Here is a 25,287-nt window from a genome sequence, read left to right as displayed (position 1 = left end):
GAATTCGCTATAACGCACACCAACAAACCACCGCATTCGTGAAACTGAAAACGTTTTTTTATTACAGAGTCAGTTTGGCACTGACTCAGTTTTAAAAACGAATTCGCTACGCGTCTGACACGTTCGCTCAGTTGGAGCATGGTCACCATAAACTTCCACATGAAGTAACACTCCCCGCAAAAACATTCGTTGGTACGAAATTCGACGTGGCTAAAAACCTATGTTGTTTACGCTTTAACTATTTAGCATATACTGAAAAAGGCGCGCAATGCCTGTAGCTTTCCAACGAATGTCTGGAAATAACTCGGAATGGGAAGGAAGTTTATATGGTTCATAAAGGAATAAATCCGAAAACTACGGGATGCAAGAAGTAGAATACATAGAAGATCTTCCGGAATAATGGAATAATAGGGCCCTATTCCAGAAAACGAGACGAGCAATTCTTCTCGTTTCGTCTCGGCTTCAGTCACTGTCGAGACGAGCAAAATATCCTATTCCAGTACACGAGTTTCAATGGAATGTTTTATTAGGTAGACTGGTAGAGTTCTTTCATTTTTGGCGGATATAAATATCAATATTTACATTTGGTTGGTACCAAGGTGTATATCTATGTGTGTAGCGTGAATCCCTTATTCCTTTCCCACATTCAAACCTATTATCACAATTCAAATTATCTCATTTCTCACTCAGTGAAATGCAGTTAACAAACATCCCAAATTCATATCCATATGCATGTCATAAAGTATGAATCACCCGCTTTATGACTTATCCGGAAAACATTGCCCATGTTGTAACCAAACACCACACTTGTACCAACATGTGTACGCTTCGTCACAAGTTGCAAGAGTCGGTCGTTTTTATTCATGACCCACTTAAGTTGCGCTTGCCCAAGCAAGGCGGAAGCCTGAAGGCAAAGCGTAATAACTTCCACTCATCCTCATTCTTTCTCTTTCCATTTTTACCGCCGTGATTCTCCGCCCAGTAATATACATTAGGCGTTTTGTGTAGAGTTAAGGAAAGTAAATGTAAACTAGTATTTAAGCGGACACTTTTCGACAGGTGTGTATATATATGTACACTAGAATCATCGTCACTTTAATATGAAGGGAAATACCGTTTGTAGAGCAGGGGTTGTTTGTTTTGTTATTGCCTGATACCTGGTGTCCAGACCAAAAAATATGGTGTTTGCTCGAATCATTTTATTGAAGAGAGCTATGAGGAACTGAGTGTGAAGATTGGGGCTAAACAGCGCAGATAATTTTTGGAAAATAGTATGGCAGGAAACTCAAATTATAAAATGATATTCAGAATACATTTCACTTTTAGCATTACCAGTCGGACCTTTGAACCAGGATAATACTATATTTTATACTTTCGAGAATTCATTGTTGGAGGCAGCGGTAATAACACCATACTGAGTGGTACACCTAGCAAAAGCATGTGCAACAATAACAACAGGAACTGTAGCAACAATGAAGAAATCCTACGAAACAGCTTATCATATATAAAACATATGAGTAGATCGCTTACCTGTTTCTGTGTAAAGTAAAAATTTGCCATCACAAATTTTTAGCGAATTGTCAATGCGCAAGAAGCATTAAAAACCAACAAATAATGACTACAGAGTGCACTGACGACACCTTGCATGACCATAAAGGGATATAGAGTATGACGAGTATTGTGGTTTCTTGATACCCAAACTGTTCGATGTTTATTTTTGAATCTTTTACTTACTGTTTAATATGTTCAAAACACTCTATGTAGGCTTTATATATATCATAAAATATCTACTATGGAACTATATTATTATCATTTAATCCGGTAGCGGTAACAAACAACGCATACTGTTGTTTTTTCATGCAAAAAATGGTATGTGTGATAGATGAAAGTATTCTAAAAACTTCTAGTCAGGGTGAACATTGAAAATAATCACCCTTATTCTAGTTTTCGAACGAATAGGATACGTACGCAAATCCCATCATTGTTTTCGAACGATCCATTCGTCGTATTTTCAATTTACAGTCGTACTAGGTCAAATTATTGATGTACTTATTTGCATAAACTACATTATCGATCTCGATGACAGATGTTTACATTTTCACACTTGTTGTTTGTGGAGGCGATCTGGCGTAGTGGTAACATCCATACCTCTCACGCAGAGATCACGAGTTCAATTCTCACTCCCGATATTCTTCCAAAAATGGAAGTAAAAGTGACGAACCAGCCGAAATGTGTTGAAAGTCACTATAATAAAGAAAAAAAAAACACTTGTTGTTTTGATTGAGCTCGGTTTTTCCTTGTTGGAACTAAATAGTTCCAACCAGTAAAACCAAAAGAGGAAGGAGAAATCGTTATAATCGTTGTGTCTAAAAATTGTTGGCTGAAAGGCCATGTGTGATCAGTGTCATCAAATCAAAGGCGAACTAAAAAAAATATTTAATAAAAACGGACAAATCATCGGTGGATTGAATAGAATTTAAATGTTTTAAAGTTGAAGGAAAAATTAAGGAACACTAAACGTGAGTCAAGTTTATATATCTGTAGGTTCAATTTGTTTATTAAAAATGGTATTCACAAGATTTTTTTTAACATCATACTGCGAAGAATAAAAACCGGTAAAAAAATCTTGTTTCTTGTTATTGAATAGCAGACTTAACAGGTGTGTCTCCTCAATAGAGGTGCATCAACGAAGGCTTTCCCGCAACTGCCACAAACGAATGGTCTTTCACCGGTATGTTTCCGCTCATGGATTGTCAACTGTCGCTTGCGCACGAATGACGCCGAACAATACGAGCAACTGTGTGGACGTTCTCCCGTGTGGGTGGCCATCTCATGTCGTCTTCGATCGGTAATGCTTGCGTACCTCTTCTCGCATCCTTCTGTTCGGCACGAGAACGGCTTCTCACCTGTGTGAGATCGTTCATGCAGAACTTGGGCCTCGCGAGTCTTCAATTTGCGGGGACAATAGGTACAACAGAACGTGGCTTCCGAATGTCGGTGGCGGATGTGACGCTTGAGATTTTCGCCACGGGCAAACTTTTCCCCGCACTCGTTGCACTGATACTGTTTCGGCACATGACACTTCATGTGCGAGTTGAGTATTGTTTGTGAAGAAAAGCTCTGTAAATTGGAATGAAAGCATTCATTAGAACTACAAGTGCAGCGATAGTTCGATATCATCGGTTTTACCTTTCCGCATACACAACAACCGTATGGTCTTTCACCGGTGTGCCTCATCTCATGCGCTGTGAGTGCAGTTTTGTTAAGTTTGGCCTCTCCACAAACAGAGCACACATAACTCTTTGGCTCACGATTGCTGAACTGATGTTGTTTGAGCAGTGCAACCGTTCGGAAAACAAGAAAACAGCAGTCGCACTGCAGTCGATTTCCGCTATACTCACCACCGACAGTGGCAATATTCTCCTCCCTCTCCTGCCGATGTGATCCGTCAATGTGTTCCTGCATTTTTTGGGAATCATGGAACGGCAGGTTACACCCTTCGAAGCAACAATACCGCAGAGTTCCTGCCTTCCGAAAACCCACTTCAATGTTTTTAACTTCGATCGATGGCAACGCTTGGTTATGGATCGAGCTGTACAAATGTTTAAGCATTCTCGCTTCGTTAGGCGTTCCGAATTGACATAGTTTACAATAGTAACGCACCGTTGAGCCGTTCTTTTTCCTGTGCGCTTCTACCTCCGATTTGTTGTAGCATCGTTTATCGCAAATCTTGCACACATGCGTACGCTTAAGTGAATCTTTTTTCGGATCTCTCGGATGATGTTGTTGGGAATGACGGATCAACGATTCCTCACTGTCAAAATAGCGGCCACAACCACAGCAACGAGTTCCGTGTACTTTCACAACATCATATCGATCGCTGACATCCTCTCGAATTAGATTGAAAAACTTCGCATGCTGGTCATTGTGGAGCATGTGATTTTTAAGCCTTGATTCTGAATCGATAATAAAATCACACAACCTGCATTGATAGAACTGTTTCTGTTCCCGAATACGTTTATGCACTACGTAAACTAACGCAATGTCGAACTGCTTCAGACAGTAATCGCACTGGTACTTGATCGGTTTGTCCGAGCTTTCGAAGGCTAGTGATTCTTCCTGGTGCAGCTTCGTATGTTCATCAAGCTTTTCAATGGAGTCGAAAAACTTCAAACAGCGACAACATCGTTCCTTCAGTATCTCCACAATGTTGTACCCGTCCAACTGTTCTATAACGCGAAGCACATTACCTGGAACACGACCCATCTCCTTGCGTTGCCTAGTAGGTAGATATTTGTTGCTGTTCTTCTCCTTTGTCTGGACACTTCCGAATTCGTTCATGTCGTCTTCCTCAAATTCTGAGTCTTCGTCACTATCATCTTGTACAACTCGTTCTATTTCTTCCGGAAGATCTTCTATGTATTCTACTTCTTGCATCCCGTAGTTTTCGGATTTATTCCTTTCTGAACCATATATACTTCCTTCCTGTTCCGAGTGCTGCATCTGATCAACTGTCGAATATTGTAAATTGTATACGATAATAGAGTAATAAAGTATGGGATACAAATAAATTTTGGGGGATTTACAAAAATTGACGTTATTGAATTGACGAACGTTGCATTGAACCACCTTCAAATATATTCATTTTGGTGCGTAATAGTTTTGATCTGTAATACGGTGCAAAACAAAGAAATATGAACTCATTTTTTTATATTCGCTTATTTTTTGTCGGTCTATTTCCGTGCCAATCACCGACATCAGGGAGGCGACTCCAGCTGTTCCTATCTAGCAGACTCAACAACTCATGAGCCGGGCCAACTACTTCTACTTCCCTTCCGAAGGAAGGCGCAACCAGAAATTTTTCGCCTCGGAAAATCCCAACGACGCCAGCTGGGATTGAGCCCAGGTCGATCGGATAGTGATGGCTGTTACGCTAACCACACAACCACTGGCGCCGACATGAACCCAGGTTTTTCAACGCACGTACATGTGCTCAAAAGGCATTCCGTCCTCTCTCAATGCTTTCACCATCTTCCTCTTAAGTTTTCCCAGGTCAGTTTTACCCCATTTGACTGCTCCAAAACTGGAGGTCAACAGGGAAACCACGAATGTATTTATCGCGCGTACCTTGTTCCCCGCGTTCAGGAAAGTCTTCAGGACACAGTTCTTGTTACAGTTCAGATATTATTTTCATTTATTCATTCACTTTGCCCTCACGGCTTCACAACACTACCTGATTCTAGGGGATTGGGCGATCTTTAGGAAAAGATCGATCTTGATGGATCGATTTTCTAAACGGCGCAGGGATCGATTCACTGATCAAATCGGTACCAAAGAATCGATCTTTGAAAAATCGAATGCTTTTTTTCAATTTATTTACTTACTCTATATAAGTATTGTCTTTTCTTCAAACATGAAATAAACATTTCTATTCAAACATCGAAGGCATTTCAGTTTGATTCTATTTGAATTATGTGATTAAATAAATTAATTGAAAATTATTATTACAACAACTCATATCCATCTAGAACTCCGCTGACAATAATTTCGTTGAATCCAATCGTATTATACGCCTGGCATTTAGTCGAGATCTTGGTAGCAGCCCCGGTTCTAGAAAAGAACGCTTCAGTAGTTCCTGATGTCATTATCCCATCACGTCACAATTTGCACTGTCAGCCTAGTGAATGTGATGGTGTATATATAAGTTGTGACCACTTGTTTTGCAATGACTAAACTTAAAAAACTGCTTCTCCTACAGTTACGACCACTAATTTGACAACCTTGAAAGGGATCCAATGTTTATGAAATTTGTCAAGTGGTTTTTGGTGAGAATCAATGTTTACAGAAAAACAATATTACATTTTTTTTCTGCGACCAAAACAATCGTAAAAATAGCAAAAAAAAGATCGATTCTCGCAATTTTTTTTGGGGTAGGAAGAATCGATCCGAAAAATAGGAAATCGGAGAGGAAAAGATCGATCTTCTAAATCGTCGGGGTTCTGCCAAAACAAACCAAGCGTCAAGAACATTATTTTGAGATATTTCAATTTGAAGTTTGAGCTCCCAAACTGAGCTGTGACTGTGTCGGATCAAATCTATCATTTTACCGCTCACGTGTTACAAACAGGATGTCAATCATAATACTCCCTTCCACACACATCACACACATAACACTCCCTGTAAGCACACATCTTCGTCAATTTCTGATTCAGAACCTTTGGAAATATGAAAAAAAACAAAATTATGTTGCTAGACAAACAAAACTTCGTTCTCTTTGCAGCCAGAGCGAACCAAGTACATGCTAGCTATTAACATAATATCATTACACGAAACATTAGTATTTTGTAATGTCTCTTGACTAATTTGATGAATGGTATATATATTAACTCACTTTTGCTGTTTTTGATAAAATATTTTAATAAATGAAAATAAATTGATTGAACACAATTTAAAGAAATGCAGATCAGCTCTTCTACTTTTCATGGCAGCCCTTAGGCTGTCGTACTTACCAGATCCCGACGTCATCGGATTCCAGGATCTGCCTTCTTGGAGAAAACGATCACTATCGTCCTTCCATTGCCTATGCGTCTTCGAATCCCACAGCTGTTGTTTTCAGTTTTTATCAATACCGTCGATTACAACACTACTATCAGGAGGAATTCTGTTGCGATCAGTCCCTCCTGCTGACATGTATTTAGTCTTAGACGCATTGATCCCAAGCCCAATCAGCCCTAACTCGTGTTTCAGTCGGATATACAAGTCGGCTACCGTCGCATGTGTTCTTCAGATTATTTCCACGTCATTAGCGAGGCAAATAAACTAACTAGACTTGTTGAAAATCGTGCTCCGCATGTTGAAGCCCACTCTTCGCATAACACTTTCCAGCACCACGTTGAAAAGTTGACAGGAGAGTATATCGTCTTGCCGAAGTCCCACGTGTGTCTCAAACGATTCCGACAGATCTCCTGAGATCCGCACATTGTTCATTGTTGCCTGAATCAGTCTTGTCGGTCTTCAGGGTAAGCCGTGTTCGTCCATGAATCTCCATAGCTGTCATCGATCGATTGTATCATATGCGGCCTTGAAATCGACGAAGATGAGGTGCGTAGGGACCTGATACTCGCGGCACTTTTGAAAGATCTGCGGAAGTGTGAAAATCTGGTCCGTCGTCGAGCAACCGGGCATGAATCCGGCCTGATAAGTTTCCACAAACCTACTCACTATTGGCGATAGGCGGCGAAACAGGATCTGAGACAGAATTTTGTACGTACCATTCAGGATCGTGAATGCACAGTAGCTCCCACAATCCAGCTTGTTACCTTTTTCTTGATGAAGCAGATTACTGCGTCCTTTCACTACTCCGATAGCAGTTCTATGTCCCACGTCCTGACTATCAACCGGTGTATACACTCAACAAGTTTTCCCGGACCTTGAAGATCTCCGCTGCGAGGACACCCTTACCAGTTGCTTTGTGGTTCTTTAGCTGATTAATGACCCATCGCCCTCATCAACACCGTCTTGATCTCCTATCTGCCGTTCAGGTGATTATCGTAGTGCTGGCAGGACTACGCTGCTTTCATCTTTCGGTCACCTCGCGTTCGCTCGCCAAAATACCTCTTTCCTTGTTCCTGCACATTTCGGCCCGCGGCAGAAAGCCTTTGTGCGAGGCGTTTAATTTCTTGAAGAATTTCCACGATTCTTGAGAACGATAAAGCAGTTTCATCTCCTCACTCCTTCTTTCTCAGACGGTATTTTTTCCGAGAGAAATGTGTTTGCTGCCTTCGCTCCAGTATGTATCATTCCACGTTTTGTCGAATCGCTCATTGCAGCATGACTGCATTCTTCTTGTTCAGAAGCGCTCGGCACTCGTCGTCAAACCATTTGTTCCGTTGTCCTCGTTGTTCATACCCGATGACGGTCCCTGCTGTACTGCTAATTGCTGCTTTCAAAAAGTTCCAGCTTTCATCGTGGGGGCAGCATTCAGTTCGTCTACTCCCGGTAACGCAAATTGAAGACGCTGCGAGTATGTTGCAGCAACGTTCGGCTCCTGCAATCGTCGTAGGTGGTACCGTGGTGAGCACTGATGTCTTATGTTATTGACAAATGACAGTATAGGTTTGACCATCACCAGGTAGTGATCTGAATCGATGTTAGCGCCACGATATATTTATGCTCAAAACTTTTAAGGCACTTTAATGGACATGATCACTTCATCTTTTATGAAAAAGCCAAAAATTAGTTCCTACAAAGGCGAGAGTTTTTTCCGACGCTTACAGCCTGGAAGTTAACAAAGGTAATTCGTAAATAATAATGGGCAATACCTTGAATAACATACATTATATCACCATCTCTGAATAAACGTCAAAATTACGAAAAAAAAACCCTCAAAACATACTCGTACTCCCAATAAGTCAAACCAGATGATTAATCGTCTTACCCTCAGTTTCAATCTCCATTAGTTCCATATCTGGTTTAAGATTTCTCCTCGCATCCACAACAACACTATGACAGCTTATCATGTGTTTCTGATAAGTGCTTTCATTCTTAAAAATTTTTCTGCACAAACGACATACTATGCGTCGCCTATGTGGTCTAATCTTATGGAGCGCAAGCGATCCCTTCTTGGTGAATCGTTGAAAGCATACGCTGCACTCGAACGGATTGATATCGTCCTCGGTGATCCTTTGTGGCAAATGCACCTCACTCGAATGCAGTTCAAACTCCTCGCGGGTGTTGAAGATTTCCAAACACCCACAGCAGCAGATTCCGGTAAATTCTACTAACTCGTAGTCCTGATTAACATTGGTTAATTTATACTGACTGCTGTGGAAATCAGTCAAATTAATCGTCCCTTGCTCACCAGAATCTACCACATCGAAGTCACCGTCAACATCATTTTCGAGCTCAATCGAATGCTTTCCCTGTAGATGATTCACTATCTGGCCCTTGCTGCCCAACAGCTGATCGCACACTCTGCACCGATAACGCTCAAAATCGATATGGTCTCGATGTGAAGCATTTAATTCAATGTCTCTGAAACGCCCATAACATACAGAACATTGATGAAGATCATTTTGACTGTTATGTCCTTGACCATAAGGTCTATGACTCATTTGGGAGTGAGCCAGTAATTCTTTTTTGTCCCTGAAGCTCTGCGGACAACCACAGCATTGCGCCACGACGAATTTTATCCGCTCATAGTGCTTACTCTGGTACACAATTTCACAATCTGTTTCTTCGTACTGCCTAAGTTGTACTGAATCCTTCTCCTCCGGTGCCAAAATTGCAATTAATTCCTTCGCTGATATCGTACGAGTGTCATCATCTTGCTCTTCTAGTTTATCTGAATTATGCTTTCCTACATTATTTGACTCAGCGCTCGAAGTCCCACTATCCTCTTCATCATCACGTAAATCGGCATCCTGCTCTTCGGAGCTCAATGTTTCAATTTCCAATTTCACCACAGCTTGGGATTCCTCCTTCATACACTGCGAATAAAGCTCTCTCTGGAATATCTGATCAGAATCGATACATTGCTGTCGTAGTTGGAAAGCACTCCGCAACCTCTCCAAACAGGCCAGACAAATGTTCTGTGGGAGACATTTGTCAGCCATCACCTGGAAATAAACCGAAAATTTAAAATATCTCCAGAGCCTACAGTAATTGACAGGATTTTACTTTGACCCCGGTTAGCTCTTGAATCATTTGCGCAATGGTTACACACTCTTGCACCAACAGCACTGAAATAAGATCGTCATCATCCGGAGCCCGACAAATGCGGCACACTTTCGGCCTCCGTAAGTGTTGCGTCGAAACAAATGCTTGGTGCATTTTGTAAAGCAGAACCTTGTCAGCTAAACCACTAAACCATATCAGCAGATCAAAGCTGGTTGTCTTTTATGTACTGAAAAAATAAATAAATCGTTATTTACTCAAACACAGTGGCAAGGAACTAACCGTATTACTATTTCGAGCAGCCACAAATAGTACAAACAAGCGATCAAGCTTTATATTTGTAAACACACTTTAATGCGTCTAGAAGTATATCCTAAGGTGGGCCAACTTACTGAAGGCACTCTTCAGCCATATTGGAAGTCTACTGTGTTTTGTTTGTAAACAAAACACAATACGCTAGTGCCGAAGCTCGCTCCTGATCAGTCCGTCTCTTTCACGCTTCAAGCAAATAATTCTCCTTCTGCTTTCATGTACCGCTCCCCTAACCAACTTATTGACGAAACGGTCTCACCTTAGGATATACTTCTAGGCACCTTGGTAAACACTTTTCGGTGCTGTCACTTCAGCAAATACTGATACAATTGTGACATTTCGCTCTACCTAACATCAATGATGCCAGATGTAATGAATGTTATTACTGTGAAGAACTTCTGAATATATTTCAAAGCATGTTGATTTGATTTCTACGTATTTTGGACCATTGGACCAAACACGAGGGGTTGCGATAAATGTTTAAAATGATTGGTTATGATTGTTCAAAAAATGCTCCGATTGAATTCTAAATCAGGTTGTTTGGATTATCGCACTGTGCTTCTCGCACGGCTATATAATGGTATATAATATGTAGCATCATCATTGTCGCATCACCTGTGCAACAAATAATCATCGACCGTGCGAACGAGTCATCATCATCTCACGCACTCGACGGTGCCAATAATTAAAACAAATAATCCTTTGTTGTGCCTTTTGCACCCAATTTCTAAACGGGATTGTTTTCCCTGATTTGACCGGTCGAATAACATTGATCGTACTCTGTATATATAGCGCGTAGATGGACTTTGAATAAATAGTTTTTTGTATACACTTGAATTGAACACAGTCTTTTATGGCCCTTGTACCAAAGTGGTGACCCCGACGTTCGTAGTTAAAAGAAGCAGTTTTCGAATTCTGCTATCGCGCTCGAATTAGTTATCAGTCGATAAAGTGATTCCGTCGCAGCATCATGACTGAGCCCGAGCCAGAACCCCCTGTGAAGTTAGAATCAATCAGGACATTCCTCTAACCGCCGAGTATGACTGATTCGAATATCGAGTCGTACTTCCTCTCGTTGGAATTCTGGTACTCTGCTTCTGGTTTCGGCGCGCAGACTCAGTACGATACGCGCAAATATAATATTGTTATGGCACAATTCCCTCCGAACAAATTAACGGAGCTGCGTTCGATAATCGACAATGTGCCGACCACCGAAAAGTACCCGTACATTAAGAAGAAGCTCACGGAACATTTCGCCGACAGCCAGCCTAGACGTTTGCAGCGGGTTCTGTCGGATATGCTGCTCGGAGACATGAAACCCAGCCAGCTGTTCAACGAGATTAAGCGTGTTGCTGGAAAATCTCTCGGCGAGACGGTGCTGATGGATTTGTGGGCTACTAGACTGCCACCCCACGCTCAAGCTGCTGTGATCACATCAAAGGGTGGCGCCGCTGAGAAGACGACTATCGCGGATGCCATCGTCGAATCGATAGGTCTTCGTAACATCCACGCCATCGACATGGAGGCGCATCAGACACCATCGTCATCAACACACGTGGCGGATAAACCAACGCAAGGCACCATCGAAGCCCTTCATCGTGAAATTGCACAGCTATCGAGCAAACTCGAAAAAATATTTTCTGCACGTGGTGCGGGCGGTTATCGAGGGCGATCGCGTTCACGCTCACGTGATCGTGAAAAGTCAACATTCGTTTCCCGTGATAAAACGCCGTCGGATGAACAGTGCTGGTACCATCGTATTTTTGGACATGACGCGCGGCAGTGTCGGAAACCGTGCTCATTCGGCCAGCCATCGTCGTCTGGCACAGCGAGCAAACAGTGGCGCCAGATGTTGGATTCGTCGTTGGAGGTAGGCGAACTTTCTGACGACACGAACAATATTTTTCGCCTGAAAATCACGGACACGACCACCAGCATGCAGTTTCTGATCGACACCGGGGCCGATGTGTCGGTCATTCCAAGAGGTACTAGTTCAAGCCGTATGAAACCAACCACGATGAAGTTGTTCGCCGCCAACGGGACAGCAATCAAGGTCTACGGTGAAGCTCTTCTGAAGGTGATTCTTGGACTTCGTCGTGAGTTCTTGTGGACATTCCTGATCGCTGACGTCACATCTGGAATTATCGGTGCAGATTTCATTTGCAATTTCGATTTGTTGATCGATCTCAAACGCAACCGCCTGATCGACAACACCACAACTCTCGAATCGGCCGAAGTGCTTGCGCAAACGAGTGAGTACTCCATTAAAACATTCAGTTCAGTATCACCGTACGCTGAAATGTTGGCCGACTACCAAAGCATCACACGACGCGCTCCATCAGGCACGGAAAGCCAATCATCAATAGTTCATCGCATCGAGACCACCGGACAGACCGTCTACGCCAGGCCACGACGTCTGCCACCGGACAAGCTCGAAGCCGCCCGTGCCGAGTTCGAACATCTCATGAAGCTCGGGATCTGCAAACTGTCCAGCAGCAACTGGGTCAGTCCGCTGCATATGGTGAAGAAAGCTAATGGTTCTTCGCGCCCGTGCGGGGATTATCGTGCCCTCAACGCTCAGACCGTGCCCGATCGATACCCGCTTCCGTACCTTCAGGACTTTTCTGCAAGGTAAAACTTCAGGACGATTCTGCAAGGTAAAACTATTTTTACTAAAGTTGATCTGCAGAAGGCGTTCCACCAGGTCCCGATCCACCCGGACGACATACCGAAGACGGCAATCACGACGCCGAATTCTCCTACATGACATTCGGATTGCGGAACGCTGCCCAGACATTCCAACGGCTCATCCACGAGGTTGTTCGGGGGCTGGACTTTATTTTTCCCTATATCGACGATTTGTTCATCGCCTCATCGTCGCCCGAAGAACACAAGAACCATTTGCGACAGCTGTTTGAACGGCTCAAGCAACACAACCTGGCCATAATCGTGGCGAAGTGCGAGTTCGGCCGGTCTGAAATCACCTTCCTTGGACATTCCGTCTCCGCTGAGGGGATTCGGCCATTGCCCGAACGAGTTCAGATCGTCCAAAACTTCAAGCCACCCATGACCGTGAAGGAGTTAAAGAGCTTCTTGGCGTTGATCAACTTCTACCGGAGGTTCATTCCGAACGCGATGGAAGCCCAAATTCCGCTGTTATCGATGACCCCTGGCAATAAACGAAACGATCGGACGTCGTTAGTTTGGACCGATGAAACTACCTTGCCACGTCGTCGGCAAGGAGAACATCGTGGCGGATCTTTTTTCACGCATCGGCGCAATCCAAGCCTACCCCTCGATTGACTTCAACGCCCTCGCTGACGACCAGCAAACCGACGAGGAGATCCGGGATATGCTGGAAGGTAAATCGAAAACATCTTTGTTGCCTAAACTTTTTACCGTTCCAGGCAATTCAAAACAATTGTTTTGCGATTGCTCTGCCGATCGTATTCGACCGTTCGTTACGAAAAGCTTTCGTGACACTGCTCTGCAAGCGACACACAACCTTTTCCATCCTGGCACACGTGCTACGGCTAGTCTGATGACGCAGCGATTCGTCTGGCCCGGCATCGCTTTCGCCAGGAGCTGCATGCAGTGTCAACGGTCAAAGGTGACGCGCCACACACAGTCACCCGTTACTCGCTACTCGGCGCCGGATTGTCGATTCTCGCACATCAACATCGACATTGTTGGCCCGTTTCCACCAAGCAATGCTCATCGGTACTGTCTCACCATCATCGATAGGTATTCGTGATGGCCAGAACCACTTCCAGTTCCTGACATGACTGCACCGACGATCGCTCAAGCTCTTGTCACTGGATGGATCGCTCGCTTCGGTGTGCCGCAGCACATCACGACAGACCAAGGTCGCCAGTTTGAATCGTCCTTATTTTCTGAGTTGGTTCGCCTGCTCGGAATCAGCCATCTGCGGACATCGGCGTATCACCCCCAATCGAATGGCATCATCGAACGATGGCATAGAACGTTAAAAGCGGTCATTCTTTGCCACGATCCGAACCGATGGACTGAACACTTGCCGGTGATCTTGCTTGGTTTGCGAACAACCCATAAAGAAGACATCGGAGCATCGCCAGCTGAGATGGTGTACGGAACCAGCCTCCGCATACCATCCGAGTTCTTCATCGACAACGCCTCAAGTCGGACCGAAGCAGATTTCGTCGTAAAGCTACGAGAAGCTATGCGTGATTTGCGTCCCAAGGACACGGCATGGCATGGGAATCGACCTGTATTCGTGCATCAAGATCTGCAGACCTGCAAACACGTGTTCATTCGCAACGGTTCTGTGCGTTCGTTTTTTTTTCCACCCGTACGATGGTCCGTTCAAGGTGCTGAGTCGGAACAGCAAGCATTTCAAGGTGGACGTCAAGGGACGGACGACGAATGTTTCCATCACATTGCAGCAGGACGTATACGAGTAGAACATGTTCGGACTGAACATCAGTTGGCGGACATTTTTACCAATATGTTGGACGTTGGAAGATTCGAGGATCTCCGGCGGATTATAGGACTCCACAATCGAGAGGGGGTGAAGAAGTAGGCCTTGCGAAGTAGGCCTTGAGAAGCTGTCAAGCGCTCGTGGAGAAAATTTTCATGGCATTCCCAAACTAGCTCTCAAGTTGTACAGACGTATTTCAAATAAACTTCCATCAATTTCAATAATTTCACATGCTCTGTAGCCACACATTTTTTTCAATAGTCGCAAAAACACGGTTATATGAAAGTAAAGAATTTGATGAACCAATAATAATAACATTCCGTAATAACCTAGGTGCACTACTTAATTATATGTGATATGTGTGTGATTATCTTAGAATTTTCCTACGAGAGAATGTGTGCCCATCTATCCATTCTAGAGTCTTCTTATTCCACCATTGCAATAATAATCTTCACAATCAAAATAACATAATTTTCCTTCAAACACTATCTCACTGCTGCTTCCGCAGATTCTCGTCCAGAAACGCTCTCAGCATATGCCGCAATTCCTCGAGCACGTACCTCTTGGGCAGAAACGGCTTCTCTAGGGCACATCTGTCAATACACGGATCCTGGGTGAAGAATGACCGAATCAGATATGCCAACAGCTGGTTGATTCCGAAGCATCGGCGTTGGGCAGCGGAACATCTTGACCACCGAGTACAGATCGAACAGTTTGGTCGCGAACACCTCTTCGTCGATCGCGTTTCGGGTCAGGTTGAACTGTGTGGAATATCGAATAAGAATATTAGGAGGGAGAACTATTTTTATTGCGTTCAAATTATCAAAAACTGACCTTCACATTCAGCTCAATAAAGTCGCTCAAAATTTATCCCTTGGTGAACCATTTGGAAATTTGTTTGTCATCATCGAACTCATTTAGTAACGATTTCTAATAAAGGAACTTATCTATGAACAAAACAAAAACAGAAGTTAAAAACTCAATTTGTTGAAAAACACCACCCACCGTTCACACACAGTCTACGGCAATATGCTTCATAATGTCCTCGTGCGCCTTTGCAGAAACTTTTATCATCGAACTTGTTCCACAGCAGCTGAATAAAGAAGCGAAATAAAAATTTCGGTATCCATATCACTTGCAAATTCTGATTGATTTCAAAATCAACAAACAAACGTCAATAGCACACACACACATTTAATACATAGGGCGGAAAATTGCCTGAATTGTACTAATACTAACAGACATGACAAAAAACTGTCAATTCGCTTGTTTGGTATCGAGCTTCGTGCTCTGCTTTTGGGAAATGATAGTGATAATGGGTTTTCAGGTGCATTAAACACATATCTTAAAATAAAAATTATGAATGAAAATTAAATTCTTCTTATAAAGTGTTCTTTATGTAAGAGAGTAATACGTTCTTTTGCATGTGGGGAAACCTCCTGAACAATATTTGTGTTTGATAATGATTGTATATTACAATGATGAGTTTTAGTGAAAATATCAAGAAAATTATATAAAAATGGTTAAGGAAAAATCAGTACCACGGGTTTTAAGCAATCAAATAACATGAAGTAAAAATTTTCATTAAAAATTTAAACAACTTAAAACTGTCTTGAGGTGTGATAATCTTATAGAGAATGATTTGCCTTCCCAAACCGATGTTTCCACCAGACGTCGACACAATACTACTGTCATCGCTTATAATGCTTGTCCGGTCACCGGACATTGTAGTCGCAGTAGACGGCTGCATCACGGCGCCGTAAAGAGGTTGGTCCGGTCAAAATTTGCCATTTGGGTTTCAAACCGGTCCGGCGGAAACCGGATAATGTGTAATCGGCCTAAGGGGGGCTGCCATACAAACGAAACACAAACTTCTGCATTACTCGAGAACTAATCAAGCACAATTTGGGATTTGAGGGTTTTTGGGTATGAGAAATGTTTATATGGTATAACACCTCCAAACATGGCAATTGAAATTTTCGGAAAACTCTGAAGGAAAAAGAGAAAATTAAATTCCCATATGTTCTACAATTACATAGTGACAAGTGCTTTTAGTCCATTTGATGTTTGCGCTAGCGAAATTGAAATTGAAAGTGGAAATGGATATAAATGTGATGAAACGCATTTCTATATCTTCTTCTATCTATACCAAAAAAAGGATCGCCGGATGTGTTGATAAGAGCAGAAATCGAGGAAGGAATTGTCCGATTTAGGGCTGCCTTTATTCTATCATATTTTCTGTATAAAACATTTATTCCATGTAATGGAGAAACATGTTATTTGCAAGTGGTTGAAAAATCTTGAACGAGAATTGTGTCTGAAAATAATCTGGTATTTGTAGAGTACTGAAAAGATGTCAGGTTTAAGATTAGAGTGTACTGGGAGAGATTGGGTTGGTGTGCGAGATCGGAGGGTTGATGGTGGGGATTATATTGATTGTACTGGAAGTGAACGGTTGGGCAAAATAAACGTGGGTGTAACTAGAATAGTGGTTCGACTTATTTTGAGTAATGAAGTTAATCACTGGTAAGACTCTACAGTATTATAATGATGAGTTTTGTTAGAAATACTAGGAATTTTATAGTGTAAGGTAAATTCAACGGGGTCGATTAGAAGATCAATCAATGAACAGTTTTGCGATTGGACCCATGAACTTGCTCATAGTAAGAAAACGTGAATGTTTGAAGGTATTGATAACAAAAACCAAATTTTGAGCGGGACGAAGTTTGACGGGTCAACTAGTAAAAATATAAATATAAAATGATATATAATTTTAGAGCAGTGAAAACGGTTAAAACTCGTACATATGATACAAAAGAGATGCCATCGAATACGTCAGTGCTGGTTGCCGATTATTTGATGGTGGGAACATCGTTTGGTACTTACGTGACGCTAATAACCGGAGCCGAAATTCAATTGATAGCAATTTTATTTTCCGCACAAGCACTCAGTTATCTTTTGTATTTTTGTTGCCTTGTTGTTTGCACTGTTCTGTTATTTTTTAGTGCTACGAAAATGCGTATTTGGTATTTGTGATATTTACATATGAACGCCACCGGAGCGTCACTCATATTATTTTTTTTAATTAACTGGGCAAATGTAATGGGCCAGGCAAACATATAAACTGAAAGATCGTCTCCTATGTTTTAAACTAACCGGGCAATCGGTGAAACACAGGTTTGCTTGCGAGAGACCGCGGCTTCTGACGGCGGGTCGGCAGTCGACTCGGCTTAGGGCCACCTTGGTTACTTATCCTCGTTCAATGGAGACTTCGACACCATTACATTGACCCTAGAATATATTTTATTACGAAAAAATAAATTCATAATGAAAATTGCGCTCCGGTAGCGTTCATACGTAAATACCGCAAATCCCAAATACGCATTTTCGTAGCACTAAAAAATACAGAGTCTTTCAGATTAAAAGCTCACGCAAAAACATCGATAAGCTCCTCGCAATTTTTTTTCGCCCCCTCGATGGTAACACTGCATTCCCCACTTCGGGACGATAATATTCACTCGTTCAGTCTGATCAAATAGTTTTTAGTGTCAAGATATACAATTTACAAGAACGGGTATTTTTAGTGAAATCGCCACCTCGAGCAACCAAAGCCTTAATGAAACTTTGTTCTCTTATGGTAAAATTTTCAACATTTCTCGTCGTATATGGCCCAAAAAAGTGTGATCTTACGTCTTGTGAAGAAGTTCAAGAAAACAGGTAGTGTTTTCGATAACAAGGCTGGCAAACGTGACGAGCCGCGCTCAACAAGTTACGGTTTGGGCTGCAATCAGCTCGCGCGGAATCATCGGCCCGGTGTTTATGGATAGCAACGTCACTGGCACTACCTTTCGGGAAATATTGGAAGATGAAGTCTTGATGGTCATGCCCAATTTTAAACGTTTCATCTTTCAACAGGACGGAGCGAAGCCTCATACCGCCGATGAAACGTTGTTGTTTCTGCGTAGAGTTTTCAGAGATCGCATCATCTCCAATCGCTTCCATGCTATGTTTAACTGTGGATGGAATTGGCCGCCGTATAGTCCGGATTTAAGGCCGCTCGATTACTTCCTCTGGGGGTACGTGAAGAACCGTTGCTATGTTAATATGCCATAAAATTTGGAGGAACATAAAGAAGAAATAACTCGGATTTTCAACAGCATCGAAGTCGTAATGTTAGAGTTGTGAATGAAGAATTTTGTTCACCGTTTAAAACGTGTTATCGACAAAAGGGGCGGTCACATCGAAATGTCCTAAAATGATCCATATTTTTGTTTTTTTTTAATAAAAATCGATTCACTTTCGTAGAAGTTATTAAAATTTGTTGCGTGTGCGTTTAATCTGAAAGACCCTGTAATAAAACACTGTAACTAACAAGACAACAACAAATCAAAAGATCTGAGTGCCCGTGCGAACAATAAAATAACTATCTATTGAATTTCGGATCCGGTGACACTAATACGTAAGTACCCTAATTTTTCAGTTTTTATCTCCTGTTAAACGCAGCCCTACATTAAAAGATGAAATAACCATACCAGGGTTGAGTCTGATCTTATGAATAGAATCATCGACATAAATTATTCGTTCGTTTTGATTATTAGTAGCTTCGCCATTGTTGGATCAAAAATCGTTTTTGCTGCCGTTAATCGAATAGTCAAACGATTATCGGACATCACTAGTCTCAAAACGGCGTCAATAAGCTGAGCAACCTTTTGTATTTTATGTGCCTTGCTCATCACGAAATCCAGAAATTGTTATTTTCCGAGACGTTATTTTGTTTTCCTTCAGTAATCTCGTAGTCACCACACAGACGGAAAGATTATGTCGATTGCACATGAAGACAAGTGCGAAAAGGCAATAAAAGCCTTTAGCCAACAGTTACAATGTGTTATATGTTTGAAGCTCCCGACATCCACGAAAATATGTCCCTATTGTTCGGTGTTGTTTTGCAGTCAATGCATCATGCAATGGTTACTAACGTCAGACCGGACCTCCGATAGCGAAGAAGATGATGTGTATAGATCGAATTGCCCTCACTGCAGAAAAGAGTTGAGACACAATATGCTCATACGGTTGACTAGCTTCGATAAAATCGGGAAACTGGGACCCGTATTGGAACGGATTAGCCACGAGACTAACAACACAACAGATACCTCTGAGTAAGAAGGATTAGCTGTTTTAGTTGGGACTCATTTCAAATACTCTTTATTATAGCTACAACCTCGAAGAAGACACGATTCCGAAGCCAAAATATACAGTTGGTCATTTCATTCTGAAAAATTTTGCACCTGGGATACGTCCTTTCAGGATATATTCCCAGAAGGTTACCGATGATCTTGGGTCGACGTGGAGATTGGAAGTGAATCCACGAGGATCGCACCAAACCCAGAATCACTGGATAGGTACACATATTCAGCTCGTCAAAGGACTTGAGGGAAAGTATGAATTTATAATCGAAATGCTAAATGGATGCCCAAAACGAATAGTTTTTTCGGAAACGGATTGCAAAAAGGGAGTTTCCAACGGTACAAATAGATTCATCGATAGCAGAAATATTCAGAGTGGCAGTCCAATTGATTTAAAGTTTCGATTCTTCGTTAGACCGACCTCCTACGAAGTGAAAGCAAAACTTCAAAAAAGCCTTCTGGATAAACTTAAACTTCAAGATGAACGCTATAAAGGGTAAGCACAACGAACAGTGAGATACAAAATATGTCCTTACTAAACTAATATTTACCGTAGGCATCCACAAAATTTCGAATACTTTCTTAACGATTTCTCAGAGTTTAACAAACATAGTGAAGAATCATCCCATCATCGAACACACACCGATAATTTGGGAAATGTTTGGAAATTTGGACTAGACACGTCGGACCCGGGAAAAATTCTCAAATTCAAACTACATCTTACTGACGAAGGATACACAGGATTGTAATTTTTAGTTTAGATGATTTAATTTAAGATGGTGATTCAACTCATATTTTCTTCGTTTAGATATGATATTTGTTTGGAACTAGACCATGAAGAAGCAGAGTGTACCAAGAAACTGACAAAACAACATCTGTTTAGAAGAAATATGACAGCCATAATCAACATGCAAATACGTTGGAACCAGCTGGACGAATTTGGATTCACCCATTTTGAAGACGATTACCTGGAAATCAAAGTAACTATTTGGCCAGTCCATATAGATTTGCGTGAGTTGCAGGGGCAAATTTCTGACGATCGCAATCCCGATCCTGAATATGAGGATGAAGAATATTTGTATTGAATAGACTGCTATGGAAACTTTATCAGACGTGATATAATAAACTGTTATATATGAAAACTACGATCTCGGCTTAGAAATACTTCCGGTGGGATTTGATTCTAAAAGTTTTGGAACCAGCAATAAAACTCCTGTAGTCAGGAAGGACTCGGAATAATATGAAAGAGTACAACAAAAACACGACATGTTCTTCTATGATGTGTATAAGTCATACGCACCTTAAGCACCCGGGCCGGGTAAGTAGGCCTGGATCTAGACACAGAGTTTAGTTTACTCTCAAATATGACGTAGCTTAGAAGTTAAAAACAATGATTCTCCACTACCAATGGAAGTTTGATAGCTCACCGTTTATGTGAGTTTCATTCAGAATACCTATTTTAGTGAAGAAGTTCGATAATATGGAACAATATTCGACATAACCATTTTATGTGGATAAATATAAAGTACTTAAATAGGCTGAAAGTTTGAACATTCCTGAAAATGCATAACAAATTTCATTCATTTTTGAAAACAGATCTGATTATACTTTTAAAAAATATTTATTTAAATGTTAAAATATTTATTGAATAGTTGACGGAACGGTGACAGAACCTATAACCTATAGGCCCATTTATACGTTGCTAGTAGCTGACTTGACAATGAGCAGCTACTGACCCGGTGGACTCGCTTGACAATTGGTTGACTCGCCTTGTCCGTTCACACAGTGTGAGCTGCTGGCGAGAAACTAGATACTACGGCACGGGTTTACCAGGGATGCCAGGCGACTTTTCAAATGTCCATCAAATAGTCAGAAACAGCAATCAGGTCCGAATTTGTCAAATGATTGGTCCAAAATCGACTTCTTTATTGGCAGTTTTCATCTTAGGTTTTCAGTTGAATGTATCATCACACAATTTTATAGCAAAACAAACGCTGATCGTGTTTAAAAATACATACTTTGTGCTGAATTTCTTTGAACTGAAGGTACTATCCGAAAAAGCAGAAAGAGAAAAGGATTCGGGCCAGGAATTAGATGCAAAGAAAAGGAGCAACAAATACAATATTGAAGGAACTCTACGATGAGGATCCCCGAGATTACAGAGCAGTGTTGATAATAACACCTGAATAAGTGAAAAAACTGTTGGATTTAATTGCTCCACGAATACAACGCCAAGATACAGTCATGAGGGATGCTGTACCTGCAAGAGTTAAATTAGAAATGACATTGATGTGCCTTTGTTTTGGAATATCGTTGGGATTGTTGTCGATATTTTTTAGAATCTCGAAAACATCCATAGCTCAGATAATTCCGAAAGGATGTGATGTTATAAATGGTAGTCTAAAAGATTTTTTTTTAATTTTATTTATTTTGTGAAATGAAAATGATAGTCGATTTGCAGGTGCAATAAATACGCTTCAAAAATTTTAATAATGAATGAAAATGTACTTTTTTAAATCGAATATGTATTCTGTTTCTTAGAACAATACTTTTTTTTGTAAGTTGTGATCTGATAATGATTCTATATTAGAGATTCTCAAGAAAACTATCTCAAAAAGAAAGCGTGCCCCGCCAGCGTGCAAAACGAAATAACAATTATTTCGTTTAGAAACTATGAGGGTTTTATTTGTTTTTCCAATAATTTTGAAGTCTATAAATATCTTCACATATTTTCAAATATCTTAAAAATAGAGACATTTCATTACATTTGGCATCACTGATTCGAACGCTAAATTCTGTTTTTGACGTTGTGAAGCATGCAAGTGCGAGTAAATTCAAAAAACTTTGAAGTAGCTCGCACGCCGGATCACACATGACAATAACTGGCATGATGTGTTCACACGGTGTGAGTAGCTGCACTGCAGTAACTGACTAGACCGACTCGTATGCTTACTCGCACCGTCTGAACCCGGCTTATAGTATGTGTAGTAGAGATGGGCAAACCGTTCACGAACGGTACGAAAGAACTAGTTCGCCGAAAAGAGTGAACGAACGGTCGTTCTTTTTCAAAGAACGGTAGTTCTCCCCACGAACTGATTCCGAAAGAACGATTTGTGAGTGAACTGTTTGAGAGTGAACTGATTGAGAGTGAACTGTTTGTGAACGAACTGTTTGCGAGTGAACTGTATGAGAAAGAACTGATTGGGAGTGAACTGTTTGAGAACGAACTGTTCGAGAACGAAGTGTTTGCGGGCAAATTGTTTGCGAACGAAAGAGTGCAGCTGAACTGATTTGCGCTGGACGGAATGGATAAATAGAACGAGAATGCTTGTAAGAAAAATAAAACGATATTGTTATTTACGAGCAAAATGCATGTAACCCAAGGTTTATTTTGTTGATGTATACTCAGTTTTGGGTTAAAAATTAAATTAGATTTTCGTACTTTTAAAGGCGAAGCTGTATATTTTCAATTCAATGTATTTTCTTCAATTCCGCGAAACTTCCTGATTATCAGAAAAAAATCTAGGGGAAGCTGGGGCGATTCAAGAATTAGGTAAACATAAAATCTCATAGTGAGGGCAAGTTGAGAAGAAAGTTTTTTCGTTGCTTTCAATCTATTGTTTGGCCTATTGCGTGTACGTGTTATCGTGATTGTTTATTAATTGATTGTTAGTAGAAATAGTTGCTGAATTTTTCCTCTGAATAAAATATGATCTTACATGGAATCTGTGTGCATCTTTTGTTAGTAGAAATAGTTGCTGAATTTTTCCTCTGAATGAAATATGATCTTACATGGAATCTGTGTGTTGTCCATACAGAAAATATGAAAAATTGCACATATTTTGTTCGCATTAAATTATTACTTATACTTTTGTCGTTCGATAAACATATTTTCACATACAGTTTGCGACTTTTAAAGAAGAAGCACCCTATCTTTCCCCACTAAATTTCAAAAATATAAATCCCATACGTACACTATCCAATCCAACGATATATATGAATAGCTGTCTATAGATGTTGGGTTCCAGCTAATATTTTATGTTGTTCTGAATACCGCTGAACGAAAGAGCGAAAGAACTGTTCAAAAAAACTGATTCACTTAGATGAACGGTTTGTGACTGAACCGTTCATCAAAGTGAACTGTTTTGCCCATCTCTAATGTGTAGCGCACTTTATTAATAGCACCAATTACCGATGCAGTAGACCGTATGTGAAGTGAGAGGCTGGGATCAGCATCACATGATGATTGTTGCGTGCAAGGCGCTTATATCAATGTCTAACAGGTGAAGCAACATCCTCACTTCATTAAGAAGGGGATTACGGTTTGTGGAGCGAGGGTTGTTTGTTTTGTTATTGCTAGGATACGCTATTTTTGCCTTTTTACATGCAAGAGTATGGAAATGAGAATGAAATACTACAAAATCACCCCTTCTATTTCACATAAATTCGCAAAAGCCGAACATAGTAGGCATCGTTCAAATAAGCGTCGTGGCAGTTTGTAGAGAGCCGCCGGCAGCGTTCCGATGCTGTTTATAAACAATACCGACAGCAATTCCAATATGGCTGAAAGTGCATTTCATATGATTGTTTCACCTGGTACATATAGAGGCGCCTTGGTCTGAATCAAGATAAGTGAGTACCAGTTTGACCGCAGCTTGTCGTAGGGACTGAGTCTGAGTGATATCTAGAATAACAGTCACGCCGAGAGTAAATTTTTTGAATTTGTTCACAGACAATAAGGAGGATAACACTCTTTCCTTAAGTTTACTTCAAGTGAAACCGGCTCCATAGTGGTCCAGCTTATTTGTGCTGGTATTTATGGTGCTGCTGTTCTTCTTCTTCTTTAATGGCACTAACGTTTCTAGAGGAACTTCGCCGTCTCAACGTAGTATTACTTGCGTCATTTTTATTAGTACTTAGTTGAGATTTCTATGCCAAATGACACGCCTTGCAATGCATTCTGAGTGGCAAGCTCTAGAATACGCGTGATCACAGTGCAAGTCGGAGGAAATTTCTTTGACGAAAAATTCCATCAACCAGAACGGGAATCGAATCCGAACACCCGGCATGTTAGTTATGACGCTAACCACTCGGCCACGGGAGCACAAATGGTGCTGCTGTTGTAGATACCGAATTGCTAATCTGTCCAGACTGTGCCTTTAAAATTATTATCCATATTTTTTCCTCCAATTATATTATTAGTCGGAGTCTTAACAATGTCGTTATTGTTAATTGATAAATTTCTCGAACAGTAAATAAGAATAATAAGAAATTTATGGTATTATTAGAATGATAGTGACTCAAGAATAATGATATCAAATTTAGAATATCGGTTGAAACTTTACAGTTTCGAACTCACATTTCGCTTTTTTACACTATTCGAAGGTGAAGATAGACATTGTGATATTGATAAGCGACCCACGACTGAAAAAATAAATGGAATGGTGAACGCGAAAATAAGAAGTAAAAAAATCTTACTTGACTGGATTTGTATCAACGGACTTTATGTTCGTCGAATGTGCTGGAAATGAGCCTGCATTCGCATGTCATACTGAATGACCCTTTCGGTAGGGCGGGTGGTATCGAAGCTAGAGTGTTGTTCATGTTTGTATTACATGAATCCACGATCAAATTTTCTTTCATCATTACTGTTTCTACTTC

General features: G+C 41.1%; 3 protein-coding genes and 1 long non-coding RNA gene across 4 annotated transcripts in view; 2 read left to right on the top strand and 2 right to left on the bottom strand.

The window, feature by feature from the left end:
- Positions 1-10,246, bottom strand: part of LOC129773052 (zinc finger protein Xfin-like) — a 173,188-nt gene extending 162,942 nt beyond the window's left edge. The window contains exons 1-5 of the mRNA XM_055776603.1: positions 9,958-10,246; positions 9,679-9,904; positions 8,438-9,617; positions 3,190-4,511; positions 2,658-3,120 (exon numbers count right to left, since the gene is read on the bottom strand). Of these exons, the coding sequence (XP_055632578.1) occupies positions 2,658-3,120; positions 3,190-4,511; positions 8,438-9,617; positions 9,679-9,831 (3,118 nt within the window). The 5' untranslated portion in view covers positions 9,832-9,904; positions 9,958-10,246. The remainder of the gene's footprint in view (positions 1-2,657; positions 3,121-3,189; positions 4,512-8,437; positions 9,618-9,678; positions 9,905-9,957) is intronic.
- Positions 10,247-11,026: 780 nt separating this feature from the next.
- Positions 11,027-12,622, top strand: LOC129773051 (uncharacterized). Its single transcript, XM_055776602.1, has one exon. It carries the CDS (start codon positions 11,027-11,029, stop codon positions 12,620-12,622), a length of 1,596 nt encoding a protein of 531 aa, XP_055632577.1.
- Positions 12,623-14,754: 2,132 nt separating this feature from the next.
- LOC129780498 (uncharacterized) lies at positions 14,755-15,610 on the bottom strand. Its single transcript, XR_008743943.1, has 3 exons — positions 15,449-15,610; positions 15,278-15,390; positions 14,755-15,204 (listed from the first exon to the last, which is right to left on the bottom strand). It is a non-coding gene; the product is annotated as an uncharacterized LOC129780498 (long non-coding RNA).
- A 3,551-nt stretch (positions 15,611-19,161) lies between these two features.
- Positions 19,162-20,771, top strand: LOC129780492 (uncharacterized). Its single transcript, XM_055788816.1, has 4 exons — positions 19,162-19,599; positions 19,655-20,122; positions 20,183-20,371; positions 20,435-20,771. Exons 1-4 carry the CDS (start codon positions 19,262-19,264, stop codon positions 20,709-20,711), a joined length of 1,272 nt encoding a protein of 423 aa, XP_055644791.1. The 5' UTR covers positions 19,162-19,261; the 3' UTR covers positions 20,712-20,771.
- The last annotated feature ends 4,516 nt before the right edge of the window (positions 20,772-25,287 follow it).

This window comes from Toxorhynchites rutilus, chromosome 3 (genome assembly GCF_029784135.1).
Source record: "Toxorhynchites rutilus septentrionalis strain SRP chromosome 3, ASM2978413v1, whole genome shotgun sequence".
In the NCBI taxonomy this organism is placed as follows: domain Eukaryota; kingdom Metazoa; phylum Arthropoda; class Insecta; order Diptera; family Culicidae; genus Toxorhynchites; species Toxorhynchites rutilus.
Note: the sequence above shows the minus strand (reverse complement) of the source record. Positions and strands in the feature narration are given on the sequence as shown.